Source organism: Squalius cephalus (genome assembly GCF_949319135.1).
Source record: "Squalius cephalus genome assembly, chromosome: 14".
Taxonomy (NCBI): Eukaryota; Metazoa; Chordata; class Actinopteri; order Cypriniformes; family Leuciscidae; genus Squalius; species Squalius cephalus.
In genome coordinates, this window is record NC_137135.1 from 3,006,688 (window position 1) to 3,031,368 (window position 24,681).

Consider the following 24,681-nt stretch of genomic DNA (forward strand, 5'->3'; position numbering starts at 1 on the left):
GCGCTTCCTGGTGTTTTAAAGGAAGCGTTAAAGCGGACGGTTTTCAGTCGCGCACTCGGTGTCATGGCGTCCTCCTGTTCGCGAGCTCTCAGGCATCATGCTTGTAAGAGTAGCAGAATATTGCGTATCCATCTGCAGAATTCATGGCCTAATAGGTAAGGTGATTGCACAAGAACAGGCTTACTTGCGCCTTTTTATTAAATGACATTTGTGTCATTTCCATGCATTTAAAGAAATGACTGGTTGTCTCTAGGTCATTTCAAGGGGCTGTATGTGTCAGCTCACGTCGGCATATGATTAATAACTTTCCAAGTTTTACCAGAATATGAATTTTATTATTAGAATGAAATAGCTCATTATGGGGTTTGATTACAGGAGTTTTGCTCTGAATTCTGCTGCAGACCAACAGCCTGCCGTTTCTTCACTAGGTTTGACAACTCATTTCTGTCTTTTAATAGGATAATTCATGTGCTTTGTTAAATTAAGCTGCATTATAATCAGAAACAAATCTTTTTATTATATTTTTTAGAAGAAATAGTCATTCCAAAGAAGAAAACATGGTAAGTACTGTTCTGATCAACACATGAAAGATCACTAACTCATTAATTCACACAGTCAATTAATTTGATTAATTATTTAATTTACTTATTTGCCCGGATGCACAATACAGGTCTGATATTGGACTAGTTTCTACTGGCATCCCTCAGGGCTCAGTTTTAGGACCTTTACTTTTTACTCTTTAGTCTTTATTTATTCCTGCTTGGACAACTTTTATGAACTCTTGGTATTAAGTATCACTTTTATGCCGTTGACACACAGATCTATCTTCTTTTTTAATACACCAATTTAATATTGTTGAATTACTATTTTGTATTTTCTTGTATTTTTACCTTTGCGCTTTGAGAAGCTCCTTTAAAGGCGCGATAGAAATAAAGTTGATTATTATTATTATTATCAGGAGTAAAGAGGCTGTCTTACAGGCACTGGCATCCACCGTGAACAGGGTATGTTAATCAGACAACTCCAACATCCATGTTATAAACATATTTGTCATCTAATATCATGTAAACAAAGTTACTGTGTGTGTGTGTGTGTGTGTGTGTGTTGTCTAGGATCCTACAGCATCAGATTACAGATTCCAGGATGATCCATATCTCGCTCCAAGAACATCATTAGACTTTGTGAGTAGCTCATAAATATTGAACTGGCTATCAAACCATTAGAGAAGTTCACAATCGGCATATCAAAACTGGCTAACGTTACTGAATGAAATGTTGAACTTTGAGGTGTTGATGAACTCGATCTACTCCGTCTGTGTTTTGATCCCATCCGGATGAAGACTTTGAGAAAAACATAATTTTCTCAGCTTTTTGCTCAAAATGTTGCTTACCCAAACTTACCCACATTCAAGTGTTGATAAAAAAAGAATGCTTGAATCTAGAATAAAATGTTTAAAAAAAATTATTTCTTTTCACATGTTGCATGTTCAGATATTAATACAACAAAATATTCTGTGGCCGATGAAATTATTGTGAAAATGGTCAGAAACGCTGTTGGTGGCTGACAGGTTTAGCTTTTTAACGCTGGCAGGGAAAGAGTTAATGTATATGCTGCATGTATAAGTTGTGAACATAGATGCACATTACATGAAAACCCACACTGACCTCTTTATTTCTCCCACACAGAAATTATTCTCCTTGTCCCAGGAGTCAGGCAGAAATGCTGCCAATTATTTCATCAACAAATACCCAAATTACTTCCAGAAAGACTACGCACACCCTCATATTCCCGTGAGTGTCCAGTGCTTGTGTCCTGTGGTTTGCTTTGCTCATGCGTGTGTGTGAATGTTGTGAAGCATCTGCTGTGTTCTGTTGGAAGTGTCTGATGCCGGAGACTCTGGAGGCTCAGATAGAGGAGGCGTCTGAAGCTGCGCTCGCAGAGAGAGTTCAACTGAGGAAGGTCAAAGCCGCTGTAGATCTGTACGACCAGCTGCTGCAGGCCGGTGAGTGAGTGTGTGTGTGTGTGTGTGTGGAGTCTTGAGACTGTGTCTGAGACTGTAGACTGCGTCTGAGTCTGCGTCTGAGTCTGCGTCTGAGTCTGCGTCTGAGTCTGCGTCTGAGTCTGCGTCTGAGTCTGCGTCTGAGTCTGAGTCTGAGTCTGCGTCTGCGTCTGCGTGTGCGTCTGCGTGTACGTCTGAGTCTGTGTCTGAGTGTGCGTCTTGAGTCTGAGTCTGCGTCTAAGTCTGAGTCTGTGTCTGAGTGTGCGTCTTGAGTCTGAGTCTGCGTCTAAGTCTGAGTCTGAGTGTGCGTCTTGAGTCTGAGTCTGCGTCTAAGTGTGAGTCTGAGTCTGCGTCTGAGTCTGAGTCTGCGTCTGAGACTGCGTCTGCGTCTGAGACTGCGTCTGAGACTGTGTCTGAGTCTGAGTCTGAGACTGTGTCTGAGTCTGCGTCTGAGACTGCGTCTGCGTCTGAGACTGCGTCTGAGACTGTGTCTGAGTCTGAGACTGTGTCTGAGTCTGAGACTGTGTCTGAGTCTGAGTCTGCGTCTGAGTGAGTCTGCGTCTGAGACTGTGTCTGTGTCTGCGTCTGAGTCTGCGTCTGAGTCTGCGTCTGAGTCTGAGTCTGCGTCTGAGACTGCGTCTGAGTCTGAGACTGTGTCTGAGTCTGCGTCTGTCTGAGTCTGCGTCTGAGACTGTGTCTGAGACTGAGACTGTGTCTGAGACTGTGTCTGTGTCTGAGACTGTGTCTGAGTCTGCGTCTGAGACTGAGTCTGTGTCTGAGACTGTGTCTGAGACTGAGTCTGAGACTGTGTCTGAGTCTGCGTCTGTCTGAGTCTGCGTCTGAGACTGTGTCTGAGACTGTGTCTGTGTCTGAGACTGTGTCTGTGTCTGAGACTGAGTCTGCGTCTGAGACTGTGTCTGAGACTGTGTCTGAGTCTGAGACTGTGTCTGAGTCTGCGTCTGTCTGCGTCTGAGTCTGCGTCTGAGACTGTGTCTGAGACTGTGTCTGTGTCTGAGACTGTGTCTGCGTCTGAGACTGTGTCTGAGACTGTGTCTGCGTCTGAGACTGTGTCTGAGTCTGCGTCTGTCTGAGTCTGCGTCTGAGACTGTGTCTGAGACTGTGTCTGAGACTGTGTCTGAGACTGTGTCTGAGACTGTGTCTGAGACTGTGTCTGAGACTGTGTCTGAGACTGTGTCTGAGACTGTGTCTGAGACTGTGTCTGAGACTGTGTCTGAGACTGTGTCTGAGACTGTGTCTGTGTCTGAGACTGTGTCTGTGTCTGAGACTGTGTCTGCGTCTGAGACTGTCTGAGTCTGCGTCTGTCTGAGACTGTGTCTGAGACTGTGTCTGAGACTGTGTCTGAGACTGTGTCTGAGACTGTGTCTGAGACTGTGTCTGAGACTGTGTCTGAGACTGTGTCTGAGACTGTGTCTGAGACTGTGTCTGAGACTGTGTCTGAGACTGTGTCTGAGACTGTGTCTGAGACTGTGTCTGAGACTGTGTCTGAGACTGTCTGAGTCTGCGTCTGAGACTGTCTGAGTCTGCGTCTGAGACTGTCTGAGTCTGCGTCTGAGACTGTGTCTGCGTCTGAGACTGTGTCTGCGTCTGAGACTGTGTCTGCGTCTGAGACTGTGTCTGCGTCTGAGACTGTGTCTGCGTCTGAGACTGTGTCTGAGTCTGAGTCTGCGTCTGTCTGAGTCTGCGTCTGAGACTATGTCTGAGACTGTGTCTGTGTCTGAGACTGAGTCTGCGTCTGCGTCTGAGTCTGCGTCTGAGTCTGCGTCTGAGACTGTGTCTGAGACTGTGTCTGAGACTGTGTCTGAGTCTGCGTCTGTCTGAGTCTGCGTCTGAGACTGTGTCTGAGACTGTGTCTGTGTCTGAGTCTGCGTCTGAGTCTGCGTCTGAGACTGTGTCTGAGACTGTGTCTGAGTCTGAGACTGTGTCTGAGTCTGCGTCTGTCTGCGTCTGCGTCTGAGACTGTGTCTGTGTCTGAGACTGTGTCTGAGACTGTGTCTGAGACTGTGTCTGAGACTGTGTCTGAGACTGTGTCTGAGACTGTGTCTGAGACTGTGTCTGAGACTGTGTCTGAGACTGTGTCTGAGACTGTGTCTGAGACTGTGTCTGAGTCTGAGACTGTGTCTGAGTCTGCGTCTGTCTGAGTCTGCGTCTGAGACTGTGTCTGAGACTGTGTCTGTGTCTGAGTCTGCGTCTGAGTCTGCGTCTGAGACTGTGTCTGAGACTGTGTCTGCGTCTGAGACTGTGTCTGAGTCTGCGTCTGTCTGCGTCTGAGTCTGCGTCTGAGACTGTGTCTGAGACTGTGTCTGTGTCTGAGACTGTGTCTGCGTCTGAGTCTGCGTCTGTCTGAGTCTGCGTCTGAGACTGTGTCTGTGTCTGAGACTGTGTCTGAGACTGTGTCTGAGACTGTGTCTGAGACTGTGTCTGAGACTGTGTCTGAGACTGTGTCTGAGACTGTGTCTGAGACTGTGTCTGTGTCTGAGACTGTGTCTGTGTCTGAGACTGTGTCTGTGTCTGAGACTGTGTCTGTGTCTGAGACTGTGTCTGCGTCTGAGACTGTCTGAGTCTGCGTCTGTCTGAGACTGTGTCTGAGACTGTGTCTGAGACTGTGTCTGAGACTGTGTCTGAGACTGTGTCTGAGACTGTGTCTGAGACTGTGTCTGAGACTGTGTCTGAGACTGTGTCTGAGACTGTGTCTGAGACTGTGTCTGAGACTGTGTCTGAGACTGTGTCTGAGACTGTGTCTGAGACTGTGTCTGTGTCTGAGACTGTGTCTGCGTCTGAGACTGTCTGAGTCTGCGTCTGAGACTGTCTGAGTCTGCGTCTGTCTGAGACTGTGTCTGAGACTGTGTCTGAGACTGTGTCTGAGACTGTGTCTGAGACTGTGTCTGAGACTGTGTCTGAGACTGTGTCTGAGACTGTGTCTGAGACTGTGTCTGAGACTGTGTCTGAGACTGTGTCTGTGTCTGAGACTGTGTCTGCGTCTGAGACTGTCTGAGTCTGCGTCTGAGACTGTCTGAGTCTGCGTCTGAGACTGTGTCTGCGTCTGAGACTGTGTCTGCGTCTGAGACTGTGTCTGCGTCTGAGACTGTCTGAGTCTGCGTCTGAGACTGTGTCTGCGTCTGAGACTGTGTCTGCGTCTGAGACTGAGTCTGCGTCTGTCTGAGTCTGCGTCTGAGACTATGTCTGAGACTGTGTCTGTGTCTGAGACTGAGTCTGCGTCTGCGTCTGAGTCTGCGTCTGAGTCTGCGTCTGAGACTGCGTCTGAGACTGTGTCTGAGTCTGAGACTGTGTCTGAGTCTGCGTCTGAGTCTGCGTCTGAGACTGCGTCTGAGACTGCGTCTGAGACTGCGTCTGAGACTGCGTCTGAGACTGCGTCTGAGACTGCGTCTGAGACTGTGTCTGAGACTGCGTCTGAGACTGTGTCTGAGACTGTGTCTGAGACTGTGTCTGAGACTGTGTCTGAGACTGTGTCTGAGACTGTGTCTGAGACTGTGTCTGAGACTGTGTCTGAGACTGTGTCTGAGACTGTGTCTGAGACTGTGTCTGAGACTGTGTCTGTGTCTGAGTCTGCGTCTGTCTGAGTCTGCGTCTGAGACTGTGTCTGAGACTGTGTCTGTGTCTGAGACTGAGTCTGCGTCTGAGACTGTGTCTGAGACTGTGTCTGAGTCTGAGACTGAGTCTGCGTCTGAGACTGTGTCTGAGACTGTGTCTGAGTCTGAGACTGTGTCTGAGTCTGCGTCTGAGTCTGCGTCTGAGACTGTGTCTGAGACTGCGTCTGAGACTGCGTCTGAGACTGCGTCTGAGACTGCGTCTGAGACTGTGTCTGAGACTGCGTCTGAGACTGCGTCTGAGACTGTGTCTGAGACTGCGTCTGAGACTGCGTCTGAGACTGTGTCTGAGACTGCGTCTGAGACTGTGTCTGAGACTGTGTCTGAGTCTGAGACTGTGTCTGAGTCTGCGTCTGTCTGAGTCTGCGTCTGAGACTGTGTCTGAGACTGTGTCTGCGTCTGAGACTGAGTCTGCGTCTGAGACTGTGTCTGAGACTGTGTCTGAGTCTGAGACTGAGTCTGAGACTGAGTCTGCGTCTGAGACTGTGTCTGAGACTGTGTCTGAGTCTGAGTCTGTCTGAGTCTGCGTCTGAGACTGTGTCTGAGACTGCGTCTGAGACTGTGTCTGAGACTGCGTCTGAGACTGCGTCTGAGACTGTGTCTGAGACTGTGTCTGAGACTGTGTCTGAGTCTGAGACTGTGTCTGAGACTGTGTCTGAGTCTGAGACTGTGTCTGAGTCTGCGTCTGTCTGAGTCTGCGTCTGAGTCTGCGTCTGAGTCTGCGTCTGAGTCTGAGACTGTGTCTGAGTCTGCGTCTGTCTGAGTCTGCGTCTGAGTCTGCGTCTGAGTCTGCGTCTGAGTCTGCGTCTGAGTCTGCGTCTGAGTCTGAGTCTGCGTCTGAGTCTGCGTCTGAGTCTGCGTCTGCGTCTGAGTCTGCGTCTGAGTCTGCGTCTGAGTCTGCGTCTGAGTCTGCGTCTGAGTCTGCGTCTGAGTCTGCGTCTGAGTCTGCGTCTGAGTCTGCGTCTGAGACTGCGTCTGAGTCTGAGACTGTGTCTGCGTCTGCGTCTGCGTCTGAGACTGCGTCTGCGTCTGTCTGAGTGACTGTGTGTCTGAATCTGTGAGAGTGTGTGTGTGACTGACTGACTGATGACGAGTGTGTGTTCTGTGCAGGGACATCAGTGTCTTTGGACGTGACGAATGAGCTGTTAGAGCTGATCTGCTTCTATGGAGACCGTGATCCCGCACAAGAGAACGTCCCCGAACAGAGGACTGAAGAGACGGTAAGGCCTCTCACACTATAAAACACTGTTTAAGATGCTCTTGCTTTAGCAGCACTATTCCTGCACGCGCGGTGTAGCGGAGGGGTCCTGTTCTGCTGTTTTCACATCTTCGTCTGTGTTTAGTGTGTACTGTTGCTGTTTGATGATGAAGAAGCTCCAGTTCTTCTCTATATCAGTGTCAGTGTTTCTGAACTCCTGAAATGCCTCCATTGTAGTCTTGAGTTTCTTCCGGGAACGAACACGTCACAATATTCCTCATTTAACCTTATCCTGCCTAAAATTTTTTATTTTTTATTTTTTTTGTCCAGAAATCTTTATTTTTATTACATTATTTAATTTTTTTAATGCAAATTTAATAATAAATAAATAATAATTTAAGGCTAGCACATTCCTCACATTCTTTCAAATTCAAAATAACTCATGTTTACAATTTCATGCATAACCATTTTAATTCAGCTTAAAATATCTTCCATTGGGTGTCTTTGCCGACCTCTTGTGGAAAATAAATAATATAACATGATATTTCATAACTCTAGCTACTAGATGGCCTTATAGCTCTATATGGAGCAAATGAGCTGCTCCTCTGGGTCCTAAACTCAGTTTTTCTTCAGTATGCATTCAGATACACATGTAGACATTATAAAATATTTTATTGGTTTCGCATTTTTAGTTTGAATATTGAGCATTTTTAGGGTTTTCTAAGTGTACTGAAACATTCCTCGCATCCCATTCATTCCTCAGGGGCTCAAGTTAACCCGCGAGGAAAGGATTTGTTACTTTTTAAAGTTTCAACCACAACTCCTCAAATCAACTAAACTTTTTTATTGTGTATTAGTGGTTCAAGTGCGAAAAAAGTCTTAAGAGGTGTAAGAGGACCCCTCTTTTACATAATTTCATCAATTTCATAAAAAATTCAATTTGGATAAAATAAAAAATAAATGTGACTATTGAACCGATGATAGTGCTGAGTTTTGTAAAAGCAGTGAGCCTTCTGAGACCTTGTGTAATGGTGATTATTCTCCACATGTCCGTCAACTCCTCTTACCCATGGAAGCCCCAGGAGGACGTCCAGGATGAACCGCAGACTAAAAGAGGAAGAGGACCCAGAGCCTCAGACTTACTGAAGGCCCCCTGGAAGTGAGTGATCACGTTTATCTGATCAAACCTGGTGTATACTCTACTGGTCTAAAGTGTGGAATTAAGATTTATTTATATTTTTGAAGGAAGCCTCTTCTGCTCACCAAGGCTGCATTTATTTGATTGAAAATGCAGTTGAATGTTCAGCATCATTACTCCAGTCTTCAGTGTCACATGATCCTTCAGAAATCACTCTAATATGAGGATTTGATGATCAAGAAACATTTATGATTATTATCAATGTTGAAAACCGTTGTGCTGCTTCATATTTTGTGGAAACCATGATACACTACCATTAAAAAGATTGGGTAAATAATATTTTAATAAAAACTAAATTCATACTTTTATTCAGCAAGAATGCATCAAATTGATCAAAAGTGACAGTAAAGACATTTATAATATTACAAAAAGATCATGTGACACTGAAGACTTGAGTAATGACGCTGAAAATTAAAGTATAAAAATACTTCACAATATAAATTTTTTACCTTTTTTCTCTCAAATAAATGCGATTCAAATTCAATGCGAACAAAATAATCCTTGGTATTGAACAAGTATGACCGGTAGTGTGTCTGCATAACAATACAAAGTCGAGATGATCCCCTGTCGTGTCATAAGAGGACACTGTCTGTTTGTTCCCACAGAGAGGATAATAATGCTGAGCGAATCTTTGCGCATCTGTCAGAGCCGAACACGCGCTCATACAGCGCTCTGATCCGAGGCATGGTGAAGGTAACGTGTGCGGGAACTTCTGCCCACGCATTTCTCTGAGGGATATCCGCCGCCATATCGCTATCGGCCCATATATGTTCATTTTCCATATTATCAGCCCGATAAGAAAATGTGGCCGATATATTAAAGCCGATAAATAATGTATTGTTTCCTTCAGCTGAGACACTTCAGTTGTTCAACATGATGGGTTTTAATTGCTTGTAATATGATTTGGAATCACTTCAGAAAAGGAAAATACAGTTCAAGTCTGTAATATAAGCTACAGATAATTATAATGAGATGATTATAATTGTGTGTTTGGGTCATGGCTTTTAATGGTGGCTTTTGTTTTTGCAATCAGGCTCTCAAAAATTATATACAATCGGCCAATATATCGATTATCAGCTTTCAAATATAAAGAATTATCAGTTATCAGGCAAATCCACTAGTTTGATGGCAGAAGATGACTGTATGTGTGCTTGATTTGACAGTACGGCGCGTACTCGAAGGCGTTCAGCACCTACACGGACCTGCTGAACCACCGGCTCACGGGTGAGGGCCTGCTCGACGCTTCAGACACTTGCTCAGTAACTGAGATTTAGTGTTTTAAAGGAGATTGTGTTTCTGTTCTGTTCCTGTAGCTGATGTGCACATCTTCAACGCCCTGATCGCAGCGGCCCCAGAAGCACAGGAGAAATACAATGAGAAATGGGAGCTGATAGTGGTACGTGACTTGAGCTTTTGTTGCAAAGCCACTTTCTTTTTTTTGTTATTTTATGTTTATTTTGATCCTTAATAAGAGTACAATCATATAGTATATTTCAGTTTACATGTAGTGCTCAACGCAATCACAAAGTGTCTTTACATATACAAATATGTACAATTACCTAATGTGCTTTAAATATAAATTGAACTCCAGATTTGTTCAATTGTTTCAAAGTATACATTTTACAAAAAAAGAAAAGAAAAAGTTAACTAAAACAAACAAAATTAATAAGGGTAAAAAAATAAAATAAAAAGGTAACCATGTACATCTAGGGAGAGAACATGTGTCTTAGTTCAATTCCATCCTTAACAACCTCAAATGACTTAGAGAATTATTCATTTTTTTATTATTAAAATTTTTAGAATTATTCAATGAGAATTATTATCACACACACATGCAAACATACATTATTAACATTTACATTATGTATTAATCTTCATCTATTTATGTATAGCAGTAAAATCTGGCTTTCCTTCTGATACATATTCAACCCATTTCTTCAATTTGTCCAGAAAAACATCATCAATCTCTTTAAATTAACAGAAAAAGTGATCTTTTCCATCATATAACTCTCTATGGTCACATCTACCCAGTCATCTAATGTTGGTCTCTCTTGTTTTAACCATTTGTGTGTGATTGCCTTCTTACTGGCTGCCAAAAGCAGGTCCATCATAGTGCTGGGCGGTATACCGGTTCATACTGAATACCGGTGTTTATTTTTGTTATATGAATGTATCTGAAGGGAACTGACGGTCTTTAGACAAGTTTCGATGTTATTTTCATTAATCTTTCCATATTAAGCCGTTCCTACAGCGCCTCCTGCTGGACCTCTTTTAAACAGCCTTGCAGACCTGTGTTAATACCAGTGTGATTTCTTCTACAATATTCACTCATGACAGTAAAATAGGGCGTTTAAGCCAATCTACTGCAGTATGTCCTCTCTCAGTCAGTAGAGAATGTGTCTAACACCCAGTCATGCTTGAAGAAATAATAAATCCCGTCATATACCGTGAAGCCGGTATAATTGTGGAAAATACTGTGATGTAAATTTTTGGTCACACCGTCCAGCACTAGCCCATCAGCAAAGCCAGCTTGTGCATCAGTGTGTGTGTGTGTGTGTGTGTTTTGCAGGATCTTCTGAAGCAGATGGCGGAGCAGAAGGTCAAGCCGAACCTCCTGACGTTTAACGCCGTCCTGAAGGCTTTGAGACGCTGTGGCGCTTTGGGGAAATCTCAGGCCTTTCCTGTGATCAGCGAGATGAAGGCTCTCAACATCGGTCTGATGAGTGATACTCGTTTATTCATGCTTTACAGAAATGAAGTGGTGTATGCTTATTATATTTTGGTGTGTAAATGATTCTTTTTCTTCTGATTTCAGACCCCAGTCTGGCCTCTTACAGTCACGTGCTCAGCATATTTTATAAAATAGGTCATTTGATGTCTTACAATAACAATTCTCTCAATTCTCTATATAAAAATATGCATACATGTACATAGGAACACATGATCATGCATTTCCCATCATGCTTTGCTCTGCAGGTGCCCCAGTTCAGGGCCAGAAAGACATTCTACAGGAAGTGATGTACGAGGTGTCGGGGAAGAGCTTCACCTCTCAGGACCCTGATGATGGTATCTGCTCATGATCACAGTGGGGTTTGCTGAGCAGGGCCTGTCCTAATACACACACTGGTGCTCTTTGCGCTTGAACACTTGTCTATTTACATGATGTACTTCCTGTATTTGGCCGAGTGGCCGTGAAGACTGCAAGTGTCCCACATAAATGCAAGTAAAGGTTTTATAGAGCTTAATTTACACATTTTTATTTTCAGTTCGTCACACTTTAAAATAAATTTCTAAATGTCTGTTCTAGACCAGACTAGAATGAGCAGAGTAGACCAATCACAACAGACTGGGTCATCTGACCAATCAGAGCAGAGTAGACCAATCACAACAGACTGGGTCATCTGACCAATCAGAGCAGAGTAGACCAATCACAACAGACTGGGCCATCTGACCAATCAGAGCAGAGTAGACCAATCACAACAGACTGGGTCATCTGACCAATCAGAGCAGAGCAGACTCTCAGAAAGGCGGGGTTTAGAGAGACCGAATCCTTTGTCAGACTGTGAGAATAGAGAATAGAGCTGATGCTGCAGTGTATGTGATGAGAAGATTGAAGTGTTCAGTGTACTGCGATTTGGTGTATCAGACATGTGATTAGTCTTGCACACTTACTTCCTGTCACACGAATGCGCTTCCACTTGGCCAACACCACAAGTGTGTGTATGAGGACTGACCCTAAGCACTAACGTCTGCATGTACTGAAGCTCCTGCAGAACTCCTGAATCACAGCTGTAATGCTCTTGTTTTCCAGCTCAGTTCTTCATCACCGCCATGAGAATCGTAAGTGCGCTGAAACATGACAGGCTTTATGGGAAACGCCACACAGTTCTGAAGCGTGACCCTGTGTGTCATCTCTGTCTACAGTGTCTGGACACCAAGGACATCGAGCAGGCGTACAGGGTCCACGAGCTGCTGGGAGTCGGGGAGAACTGGAGACTTATGGGAAATGATTCAAGGCAGAACATCTACTAGTGAGTGTATTCCTGCAAACTCGTTAATGAAGAGCTTTCCCTATCAGTTCCTCCATCAAAGCCTCGTCGTCTTCTGCGTTAAACTCAGTCCAGCTTATTCCTGCGCGAGTTATGACTTCCACTACGCTGTAAACAATCAGTGAGAGGCTCGCTCTGTGGACGCAATTATAGAGAAATGTTTAAACTGGGTATAATGATGACATTATTCCACTCGCCCTTCAACCATCGAGCATTAAAAGGACATTTAAAGTGTAAAGCATCAATAAGGTGCTTCAGCAGATCATGAGGAACCCCAGAGCACCAGTCCTTCCACTGCAATAACAGACTGGGTAAACATCACTACTGTAGTATAGGCTATATCTGTGTTATATGTAACTTATGCTGCCTTGATCAAAGATGTTCATTAACTTCAGCATTACGTGATACTATTTCAAAGTGATTTGACAGATAATAAATTGTGAAAACAATCCGGGAAAGAGACGTGAGAATTTGAGGAGAAAAAACGAGATTTTTCCGTGTATTCCAGTGAATTATTAATGGGATATATCGGAAATTAAATCGGGAGAAGAGACCACAGATGTGCAGGATATGTTGTCCTTCTTTTTTTGTATTTATTTTCTTGATGTCTGAAAATAAATCATGAAGGAAAACTGACGGATCAGGGCTGGGTTTCCCGATAGCGTTGTCTCTTAGCGCACTACGAAGACTCTTAAGGTTTAACTTAACTGAAGGTATACCATTACTAGGCGTGTTCCCCGAACCATCCCTTAGGAAGCTGCTTAATGCCTTCTTACGTGTGACGTTACCCGGTGCTGTCCGTGGCGATGCTGCTGAATCTGCTGATATCGACGGCTCGAGAATCAGTCAGTCATTCTCTCGTGCAGGGGCTGTTTATGTGAGAAAGTGCTGTTCTTTATAAAAGAAGAACTTCAGAAATAGTGGAAATTGCATTTATTAGGACTCATGGGATATTATAAAAAATAATCCAAACTATAATAGCCTTTAATAACCATTTCAAATTTTTATGTGCTTTCTTCTCTTCCCCATTTTTGTTCGCTGAGGTGGAGCTGCGATGAAATGTTGTTCTTGTAAATACTATCCAGCATTTCAGTAATAAGTGTACATCTTACGTACGGTGCTCGGCAGTGATCAAAAAGGATGTAAACAGTGAATTTTGAATCTCTTCTTGTAAACTCAGAGATGTGGATTCAGACGGCAGTTAAATCACCACACGACCTGTTTGTCAAAAAACAGTAGGAACTAATTTGGCCAGGGATTTTTACGTGGGTTGGGTGAGAAAAACACTGATATTATGGATTCGGACGGCAATAAAATCACCGACTTACCCCTGTAAATGTTTAAAATACCGGACAAGCCCATGAGAAACAATATTAGCGCCCGAATAGGACTTAACTGACAGTAGCCTATGCTTTCACTGGCCTTTAAAAGTGTCTTTAATTAAATTAATAATATTGTATAATAATGTAATTAAAAATTCTAACAACAATCAGTGTAATGACAATTTTATTCTGTGCATTAGCCTAATTGAACACTGTCTGTGTGTATTAAAACTTTATTATTATATTCGTGTAGACCTGCAACAGTGATAAGGTGAAGCTAAGAGCGGTCCAGACCAACCTCATGAACGTATGACTACAGAAGGTGTACTTAACTAAGAGCGTTTCGAAAACACGTATAAACGATAAGATACAGCTTAAGGTGTAACTTAGGAACGACGTAGCGTTAAGAAGGTTTCGGGGGAACCCAGCCTGGCTTTATTTGTAGGGCAACCTTATGATTTGAAATGATTAGTTTCAGTCTTTTTGAATGGAAGTTCCCAAACCGGAAGTGCGACCCATAATTCAAAGTGCGGTCAGCTGGTCAGGAATATGGTGATGTGGCTTCTGACCTGCTCGTGTGTGTGTGTGTGTGTGTGTGTTCCAGCGCGCGCTTCTTCAGTCTGCTGTGTCTGATGGAGCAGGTGGACGTGGTGATGAAGTGGTACAGAGATCTGATTCCCTCAGTGAGTAACACACACTCATGCACTGCTTCATGTGAGCACACACAGGATGTGACATCATTGTGATCTGGTTGCAGGTGTACTACCCCAGCTCTAACGTCATGACGGATCTGCTCCGAGCGCTGGACACTGAGAGCAGATTAGAGCTCATCCCGCAGATATGGAGAGGTGATTGATTGACAGATTCGTGCATCATGGGCCGAGCACTGAAGTGATGTCAGCTCCTGTAATGCCACTGCTTCTCCTCTTGAGCCGATGGCCTCCCATAGATCCGCTTGTGGGAGAGCTGGGAGATTTGGCACACAGATAGAGGACCGTCTGAACATTAACCACAGCCAATTGGGAGTCTCTAACTCAATCCCTCTAGCGCCACCACCTGTCTAAATGTGCACTCATTTATGCTAATAACCTTTGAACCATCATTTTCCGTCATTAAAGTTTTCCTGCCATTTTGGAATTTCTGAAAAACCTACTTTTCACGAATTCTATTGAACCAGATCATCTTCACACCATTGTGACAAAAAGTTATGGAATTCAGGTTTATTCGTCAAACTGTTCTTGAATATCACATGAACGAATGTGATGAAGAGCTCGAGTGAACGTGAGGCTTTATCTCCACAACGCTTTAGCGTGTTCAGACCAAACATGGTGTGTGTTATGACAACCATGACTTGAGAATACCTGCACAATTTTGGCACAGTGCCATCTAGTGTTCAGGAGAAATGAAAAATGGCAATTTTTGCTTATAACTTCTGAATAGTTTGGCCAAAAATCATCATAAATCAAAACAGTTGCCAGACAGTGGTCGGAGGAGAACACCTGAAAAACGCTAATAATGTGTTGTTGCACAGATATCAAAACGTTGGGCCACGGGAACAGACAGAAGCTGGTGGAGGATCTGCTGGCACTGATGGCCAGAGAAACACACAGTCAGCAGGTACAACCGCATCACTAGTTCAGTTCAATTCATGTTTATTTGTATAGCGCTTTCCACAATACACATCGTTTCAAAGCAGCTTTACAGAAAGTGCACGAGTCCATATTACAATTTAGAGTGATCTGTTATCAGTGTTAGTTATGAATTTCAGAAATGTATATATACAAAATCACACTTAGTTAATGTTTTAAACAATTCAGTCATGTATGCAAGAAAATGCATTTAAACTAGAGGTCGACCGATATGGTTTTTTTCAGGCCGATCTTTTGAAATCCGGGTTGGCCGATGGCCGATAAATGCTGCCGATTTATTTTGGCCGATATTTGGCCGATTATGTGCTTGTTTTTAACCTCTATTTGAAAGATTAAATGTAACACAAATAATTACTTAAGATAGACAAAATTTCTCAACAAAAACATTTATTGAACACTTTACCAATCTGCACTTGTACAAAAGACAAAAAGACCTTGAGATGTGTTTGGTAATTGTACCTGAATGAATTGAAAATTAATTTGCTACATTTCAGATTAATATATTTGTTTTCCTTAACATTTTAATTAACAGTAACTTAAACACTTTGCAGTTTGAATGATGTCCTGATAAACAAAATGACGGAGTATGTTTTTGTTTCCTCTGTTCGATCGCGCCCGCGCCTCACACACACACGCGCGCGTTTGCACACAAATATAAGTAAACACTTTGCGACTTTAAACACACGCGACTTTTCGATCTCGATCGCGCCCGCGCCTCTCTCTCTCACACACACACACACACACACAACATATTTCAGCATTGCAATCTTTACATCGCAGCCGGAGCTAAAGCGGAGCTACAGATTAGGTGTCCCTAAAGAACCCGCGTATCTAACAGTAACGTTAGTTCCGCATTACTTTGCACGCAAGTTTTATTTATTTTTATAGCGTGTATTCTCCGTGGAAATTTATACACCGAACCGTGACGCCTGTACCGTTTCAGTTCAATACGAATACATGTACCGTTCCACCCCTAGTCTACAGTGAAATACAGTCACACATTACACTACTGTTTGGCCAGCATTTTAACCATGTTTAATCCAGCTACTAGCTAACGGAATGCTAAAGTCAGTGCTCGAAGTGGGGCGGTACTCACCGGTACGCAGTACCGGCACTTCTGCATTTTACTCCAAAGCGTACCTGCACGTTTTCTTGCGTACCGCTACTTCTCGCATGTAGCCGGTACTCTACCACTGACAAAAAAAAGCGTCAGTGTCACGCCCATTTCACATATACTCCGTTTGCAATGCGTATGCGGAGCTTATTTTTTTTCCGCACCCATATTAGACTAGAGCTTTCACACTGCACGCGGATGCGGTCCGGCAATGCGTTCCAGGAGCGGTGCATATACAGCAGTCCAACGATCGTTTCCACACCGAGTCTATTTTCGCTGTGCTGCACGCGCTGAATTAAAGTGACAGCGCGTGGTTCGTGGTCAAAATTAACACAGAATATGACATTATATATAATTTGTATTATTTAAAATTACTTTTAACATTTAAAAACAGACGTTTTCAAATTCCAAAGCTTGCAGAAGGTTCCTAATGGCAATACTGACTTAGGCTACAGCTTTCCTGTTAGCCTTGAGTGAATTAACTTGTCTAAGAAAATGATTCATAAAACGTATAAATATCTGCTGAGCCTATGTTTACTTTCGTCATTGACACAGACGAAAATGAAAAGACTAAGTTCAGCTTTAGGAGGGGAAGAAATAGTCCAGGATAAGAAGACTGAGAGAAAAAGAAATATGAAGATGAGGAGAGAGCAGGTATTGACAAATAATCTAATGACAAGGTTTTAAAGATAGCCTATTTCTTATAATTTTTTGGCCTTCAAAAGTCCTAAATTGCACATATGTAGATCAGAGAAATCAAAATTTTCTCGGGGGAGCATGCCCCCGAACCCCCCTAACTACGGGGGGCCTTGAGTCTGGTTGTCCAGGGCACAGGAAATTGTTAATCCGGCCCTGGGTGAAGGCGGTGAGAGTAAGGCAAGAGAGTACCGGCACCTTTTTCCCCCCACTTCAAGCACTGGCTAAAGTTAACTGCTGACTAGTGTCAAGTGCAGCGAAGCGATGTTTCTGTTATTCTAACGTCCGTTTTCAGAGCATCCAAGAGAAGCACAGACATAACAGTAGCACTGAAATGAAGCACAGAAATGCGCGTTGATATTCGGTCCGGTAAATAACGGTCGTTAAGGCACCAGTGCCGTATTAGCTCCGGGTCTGTCTGTAGCTACCCAACACTAGCGACAACGACGCTAGCAAAGCAAAGCCAGTCCTTCACTAGCATATAGTTGGTCTCTTTTTTTATTACTTATTTCTCTGCATTGAGTGACAACCCTCTCAAATATAAGACACACAAACAGAACAAATAAAAGTCTCAGATTCACTGTCTGTAAATTCTTGCTTACTTATTGTGACATGATAGCAACCCTTCTGCTGTGCTAATGCAACCTCAACTACGCTATCAATTTCAAAGTAGCCGAACGTCATGTCGCCTATTCATGTTTTTTCTCTAAGTTGGCAGTAACATATCAAAAGTTTTTAATTAAATATAAAGGAGTTTTCTCCAAGGAACTTAGCTCCTTCCTTAAGCACTGGATGAGGTCTGCTCACTCTGCTGGAGAATGACTCTAGGCGCAGCGTGCGTCGGACGCGTGTTCCACAACAACAACAACACTAGGCTGCCCACAGATGCGCCTGCCTAATAATCGGCTTGATACACTTGGATATTGGCCGATGCCGATTATGTTAAAAATGCAAAAAATCGGCCGATGAATCGGTCGACCTCTAATTTAAACAGTGTAATAATTTAAGGCAATGTAATAATGAATACATGTTTGTTAACAAACGATTATGACAGAAAATTGTAGCATTGGTGTCAGATGATCTGCATTGGTTGATACTTCTTCTAAGTCTTACTTCTGCTTTTGTTGTTAAAATTCCATGCATTGTGTGTGTGTGTGCGTGTGTGTTTCAGGTGCAGGACTCATTGGCCGACTGCGCGCTGGACATTAAGAGCATGTACAGCACCGGTGACCGAGGGAAGGTCCTGATGAGCTGGACGGCCGGTTCTCTCAGTAACGTCATCTCTGTTCTGCTCGCGGCTCACAGGAGATCGGCCGCCTGGTAACGTCTCCTATGGGATTCTGTGATGTGTTTTAAACGCCCCTCACATCTGTTAATTTCACTTCTCTTCATGCAGGGAGACACTGAAACTCTTCAAAACCCACAATAGAGTTCCCAGGTAAGAGCCCGCTCATTTTTCCCATGACTTTTCCAGGCATTTGTGATTTTGCTTCACAAGCAATATGAATCACTAATGTTTACTAGACGTTAATGTTACCCCCATGTTAAAATGCCCAACTTTACAGCAGAAATAAACATGTTTACAGCTGGAGCTAAAAGTGGTTTTGGTCTATAAAGCTAATTCTGCCCTTCATGAAAACTGTGAGGGGGTGAATTTTTTTTTAATAACTCATCCGTTTACATTATATTAAGCCTTAAAGTTCTGCATAATTAAGGGCGTGGCCACTTGAGTGACAGGTTGATTGCCACTACTAGCCGTTTGTCTGTTAGCGTGACGTCACCTCAGCTAATCCGCCTCGCTGCACGTTTTTAGTTATCCAAGATGGCGACGACCGGCTCCGCCCACTTTGGGCTTCAAAAACGCTCTTCAGAAACACTACGGTTGACGTCACACACACTACTATGTTTATACAGTCTATGGTTCAGACTAATGTGTGTGTGTGTGTGTGTGTGTGTGTGTGTCAGTGCGGATCTGCTGAACCGGTTCCTGACGTGTGTGAAGGAGAGCGGTGATGTGGATCAGGCCGTGGAGCTGGTGAAGATCTCCGCTGGCTTCTGTCTGCCCGACACACACACACTCATCCAGAGGATCCAGCAGGAGTTCCAGCTCTCAGAGCAGCACAAGTACGTCTTAAGCTACGTCGACGCTTTAGATGAATTAGAAGATTCCAGAATGTGATTGTAATCTGGTCCTCTTGCAGGAGCATCTTGTCTGATCTGGAGATTCAGACCTTTAACAGCGATTAAATCTCGGGGCGGTGTGGATGATCAGCGGCTGAGTATCTGTTCAAATGTTTGGCACATGCAAAATTGTAACTTGAGAACTCAATAAAACAAATCTGTAGCTCTTTTCCTCACTGGGCTTTTGAGTCTGGATTCTGGCTCTGAATGTATGACCTTGTGTTTTTGTCCAAACTAATCTCCAATAGTACTGATCAAACACAGGACTGCAGTTCATTGGAATTATGAAATTTTATATATAATCGACTTTATTGAAATGTTAAGTAGTCCTGCTATTTTAATGTTGATGCCAATGGGTGTGATGGAGTAGGGGTAATAAGAGCATTACTCTAGTAGTGTAACTCATATGGTGTGCAGGTGAAACCTCACAGTTACAATAACTCAGGACATTAAAGAGACCTTTCTGCTGACTCTGGAAAACACCTGGAAGAAGACGCCCAGGGTTCCTGATCTCCTGCTGAACATGCCGGAGTCCTGCATCAGAACTGGACAGAGAAATAAACTGCAGCGTCCGTAACGTAAGACGCCCGAGAACGAAGGACAGATGATTGTCCTCGCAGTGCCAAACCACGTGTGACCATGTTTCACAAGTTCTTGTCACTATATCACTTCTGTCATATAACAGTCTTGAGTCTCAGACCTTCTCAATGATGTGTGTTTTGTCAAGATTAGAAAAAGATTTGATTATAAAATACTGCAGTAAATTGTGTAATGTGAAACATGACGCCGCCCACTAGGGGGAGGAGTTTTTACTTTTTAAGGTTTACTTTTTACTAAGGTTTTACTTTTTTATTTATTTATGCTAAAACACATTTCTTGAAACCATCACCCACTTTCTCAAAACCTTTAAACACAAAACCAAATCTTCAAACCACATTCAGAGAAGCTCTGACTCTTCTGGCAAAATCAAACAATGCCTCAAAACCATTTGATCTGTTCTCAAAATCAAACAATGCTTTCAGATCATACACACACGAGTTGATATTATAAACACTACAGATCATTCATTAGACACTACATCAAAAAATGTAGAACACAGAATCCAAAGCATGCATTTACAGAAAAAAAGTATATATTGTAAGAAAGTAAACAAAATTTGCTGGTTGCATGACAATAAGTGGTATGAAAGTAATGCAAGTGTAGTATTGTACTGAATATCAGTGAATGTCTGTATATTCAGCCCTTGCATACAGTAATGCAAAGGCCAAAAAGTTTTTTATTTTTTACTAAAAACTCTAAATCAAAAGAGTTCAAAATCTAGGTCAATGAGAGATTCATTCTGCCTCAGCATCATCTCAGTGCAAAATGTTTTAGAGAGTGAGAATGTGTTCAGAGTTTTGCAAAAAGAGTGCATGAGATTTGCAAACAGTGTTTTAACGACCTGAACTTGTTTACAGAAAGAGTGATTTACTCAACTAACAAATTGGTCATTTACAGCGCACGCCAGCATCAGTTGTGCGCTCCGTTAATTTTGTCATTGATTTTTCGCCATAGTATCTGACCTTTTAGATCAGTCAGCTCAGTTTCTTTCTTATCAATCAATCGATCAAATTTTATTTTTATAGCGCCTTACAACAGCCAAAAGGTGCACACGGCGCTTTCCAGTAAAAGCATCAATAGACAACAGAAAATAAAAAACAAATATACATAAAAAATAGCAGTCAAGTCAGAGGTTACGTGTTAAAAGCTTGTCTGAACAGATGTGTTTTCAACTGTGATTTAAAAACACTCAACACGGTGATGCTTCGTAGGAGTGTTGGTAAAGCGTTCCACAGATTAGGGCCCTGGACGGCAAATGACCGGCCTCCAAACTTTTTATATTTGAATTTGGGAGTGACCAGAGAGGTGTGTTCAGAAGAGCGGGGAGTTCTGGGTGGTTGGTAGACCGTTACGCTTTAAATCGGCGAGGTAACCGGGGCCAGACCATTGATGGCTGTGAGAAAGTGAACCTCAATTCTCACTGTTACGCGCTCCCGCATTGACTCTGAATGGCGTTACACGCAAGAGCGGGAGAGACTCTGGACATTTGCACGCACGCACACACATACACCCGCACGCTCCTTTATAAAAATGATGCCTTGCTTAGGCTAATTGTGTTTAAAGAGAAGGCTGACGCGGGGCTATGCGCCATTAACGCATTCGCGTTGATTTGTTTGCAGCGCGGTTAGTCCGCGATTTCATTCACGACACTCAAAACTAATTTGTCACTGCTTATAACTTCCTACTTTACCGCCTCCATGACATGTAGTGCGGTACCCACTAGTTAATGTCCCATTTACTCCCTGTTTCTGTCTAAAATCCTAGTTAATTCATACTTATTCCGCATTTCCTAAATCCCGGTCCGGTTCGACTGCTCCTATGCGGATGCACGCGCCGCTGTAGGGGCAGTATTTATCCCTGTCACAGGGCAGAGGGTGCAGAGCATTGTTCACAGGGGTGTTTGTTTGTAATGTTTTGTATGTATATGTGTGGTGTGAATAGGTGGTGTAAATGTTGTATAAAATGGTAGTGATATGATTTTGATTTGATTTGATGTATTTGACAATAGAATTTAAAACAAGTAGCCTACAGTCAAGCCCAAAAAGACCAATTCATACACATCTTTAAAAGAAACTGTCGAGGATAAAATACACAAAAAAGCCATAGGCTTATTTCCATTGTGGTCCTCAGGAATCAAAAATGGACGAGCAGTTCATAATGGGAATGAGATCAACACAACACACATCATCATACACATAATACCTCAAACCAGGCGCGCAGATGGCACTGGGGACGGGGGGGACATGACCCCCCCAGATTCATAGTGACCCGATCCGTCCCCCGCCTTCACTATCCCAAAAGCGACAAAAATCGGTAAAACAGGGGATTAATCAGTGTTTTCGCTATACATTATGTGTAGGCTATACACTATAGCCTACATAAACGTGTTTTTGAAAAACGGATTTAAATCCGATCTTCAATTCCCGCGCTTGGCGCGCTATAGGCCTATGCATATTTAATGGAGTGCACGTCACCGAAAGTAACCAATATGAGCTGCATTTTATTGATCATCAGCTAAAACTTCTAAATTAAAGACCGCAATAAGAGAGAGCAGTAACAGCCCTGGTAAGATCATTTCGTTTCTTTACTTATAATGATGATGATTGCGTCTGTGACTTACTTTCACTTTGATTTGCGATAGTTTGCATGTTTGCTTGAGTTCAGCTTCTCGTCTGCGGCGATGCTGTTCCAGTAGCGTCGCCATATTTGGCTATAACATTACATATAGCCTATAACACGCTCTCACACGTTTATTTTTTAGCATTTTTGGGAGGAGTACAATTTACATATGTGGTTTCAACAACCAGATGCATTTACACTTGTTCAGTTTCGTCTGGAATGCGTCTCAGGTCTCCTCCTGAAGTGGTTTGAGCGCTCGGATTCAAATCTGTCTCGAATGCGTTTCGGAGGGCATTTACACCTGGTCTTTTCACGATCGGATAGCTATCCGATCACAGAAAACGCATGAAGTGGCCAAGTGTAAAACAGCCCCTATTTCTGAGCTGAGCCGGTGATTTTCTGATCTGAAAAAAATTGACTGTATAAATGTCATATAAAGGCGACGAAGAGACAAAAAAAATCACCTCGTTTTTTCAAAAACCAAACAATGAGTATTATTATTTGCACATAGGTTCTTTGCTTTTTTGTTCATAATGATAGACTTTGTATGCTGAGATAAGCAAATGTTTAAATTAAACATACTTTGCTGAAGAGTAGACATGAAGTTTTGGTGGGTGATTGGCATATAGTCAAATAACAGTCTGATCATGCATTGCTAGTGGTGATCAGGTAGGCTTTTGTTTACCTTTGGTCATTGTTGTTTATCCATGATTTCAAATAACAATCCCCCAATGGCTTTTTAATGCAAATCATTAGCCCAAATTATGCAGTTACTACTTGAGCACTAGTTAAATCCCAAATTACGCAAATAACGAATTGAGTTTAAATAATTTGCTGACAGCTTGGTCCCCCCCAGTTAAAAAATCCTATCTGCGCCCCTGCCTCAAACATCGTTAAAAAGAGCTTTTTTAACTTCTCTTCTAAAAGGACCTTCTTCTTGAATTTGTTTTAAGCAATCAGGCAATTCATTCCAAGCAACAGCGCTAGAATACAAAAACGAATTCTTCCCATTTAAACTCTTATACTGACACAAGTATATATTGTTTATCCTTGACCTTGTAGAACAACTATGAACATCTCTTATGAAAACATAATAGTCACACAAATACTTTGGAACATTTCTCTGTAATATTTTATACACCATCACCAACTTAAGAAAAATTACCCTCTTGTCCACTTTTAAAAACCCTATTTCCCTAAAATGATTAGTATTTAAATGCATTTGTGGATGAAGGCTTAGAATAATTCTACACAACTTGTTCTGAGCAGTCTGTAATTTAATTTTCACTCGTTTCGTAGAACCACTATACCAGAAAGTTGCTGCATAATCAAAATGTGCTTGCACTAATGCACCAGCTAACATTTTTAAGGTTTGTGTATCTAAGTAAGCAGCCTGTCTTGCTAAGAATTTTATTAGATTACATACTTTAGAATGAACTTGAACAGCCATACTATCCCCAGTTAGTTTATTATCCAAATTACATCCTAAATATTTCACTTCTTGCTTAGCAGTAATCGTCAAATCTCCAACCCTCACTTCTAATGTGGAACATTTTCTCAATTTAGCCGCAGAACCAAATAAAATAGCTTCAGTTTTACCTAAATGTAAAAACAGCTTATTTTGAAAAAAACAGGTGGAAACTTCTGCAATCTCTCTACTTAATTCACTTTCTATTATTTCTTTCTTCTCATCAGTGACAATTATTGTTTCATCATCAGCATATAATAGAAGGTGGCTAGAACAGGCCATTTTTAGATCATTTATATACATTAAAAAAAGTAAGGGTCCCAATACGCTACCTTGTGGTACTCCACAAGAGATGGGCAAATGATCTGAAAACGCTCCGTTTAAATCTACCATTTGACACCTATTTGATAGATAAGAGTTAATCCATTTACATGCTTTAGAGTCAAAACCCATAGCATTTAATTTTAATAACAAAAGATTATGGTCAACTGTGTCAAAGGCTTTCTGTAAATCTAGCAATACCATCCCACTTAATTTACCTTTATCCAATTCTTTCTTTATGTAATCGGTAAAATACAATATTGCTGTCTCAGTGGAGTGCATCCTCCTAAAGCCAGACTGAAATTCATACAAAATATTAAATTTAAAAATATATTCTTCAATTTGGTCAAATAAAATCTTTTCAAACACTTTGGATAATGAAGATAGAATTGACACAGGCCTATAATTCTTACACTCAAACCTACTCCCTTTCTTAAAAAGGGGGAAAACTCTTGCTTGTTTTAATTCATCAGGTACCTTAGCTTGGCCTATAGAGAGATTTAAAATGTGAGTAACCACAGGGGTTATACAATTAGCTTTATCTTTTATAAACCTTGCTGGAATATTATCTAAACCTGTCGCTTTATTGCATTTCAGATCTGTTAATTTCTTATAAACTGTAGTCTCATTTACCTTATTAA

At 42.3% G+C, this 24,681-nt stretch overlaps 1 protein-coding gene across 1 annotated transcript; it reads left to right on the forward strand.

Moving 5' to 3' along the window:
- Positions 1-32: 32 nt before the first annotated feature.
- ptcd3 (pentatricopeptide repeat domain 3) lies at positions 33-19,238 on the forward strand. Its single transcript, XM_079892674.1, has 24 exons — positions 33-155; positions 376-428; positions 530-560; positions 959-1,004; positions 1,113-1,181; positions 1,686-1,790; positions 1,879-2,002; positions 6,736-6,845; positions 7,900-7,982; positions 8,627-8,714; positions 9,185-9,245; positions 9,335-9,417; positions 10,591-10,735; positions 10,837-10,887; positions 10,998-11,087; positions 11,833-11,861; positions 11,946-12,052; positions 13,997-14,075; positions 14,150-14,240; positions 14,924-15,009; positions 18,023-18,171; positions 18,248-18,289; positions 18,817-18,975; positions 19,053-19,238. The coding sequence occupies exons 1-24, from the start codon at positions 64-66 to the stop codon at positions 19,096-19,098; spliced, it is 2,019 nt and encodes a 672-aa protein (XP_079748800.1). The 5' UTR covers positions 33-63; the 3' UTR covers positions 19,099-19,238.
- Positions 19,239-24,681: the final 5,443 nt, after the last annotated feature.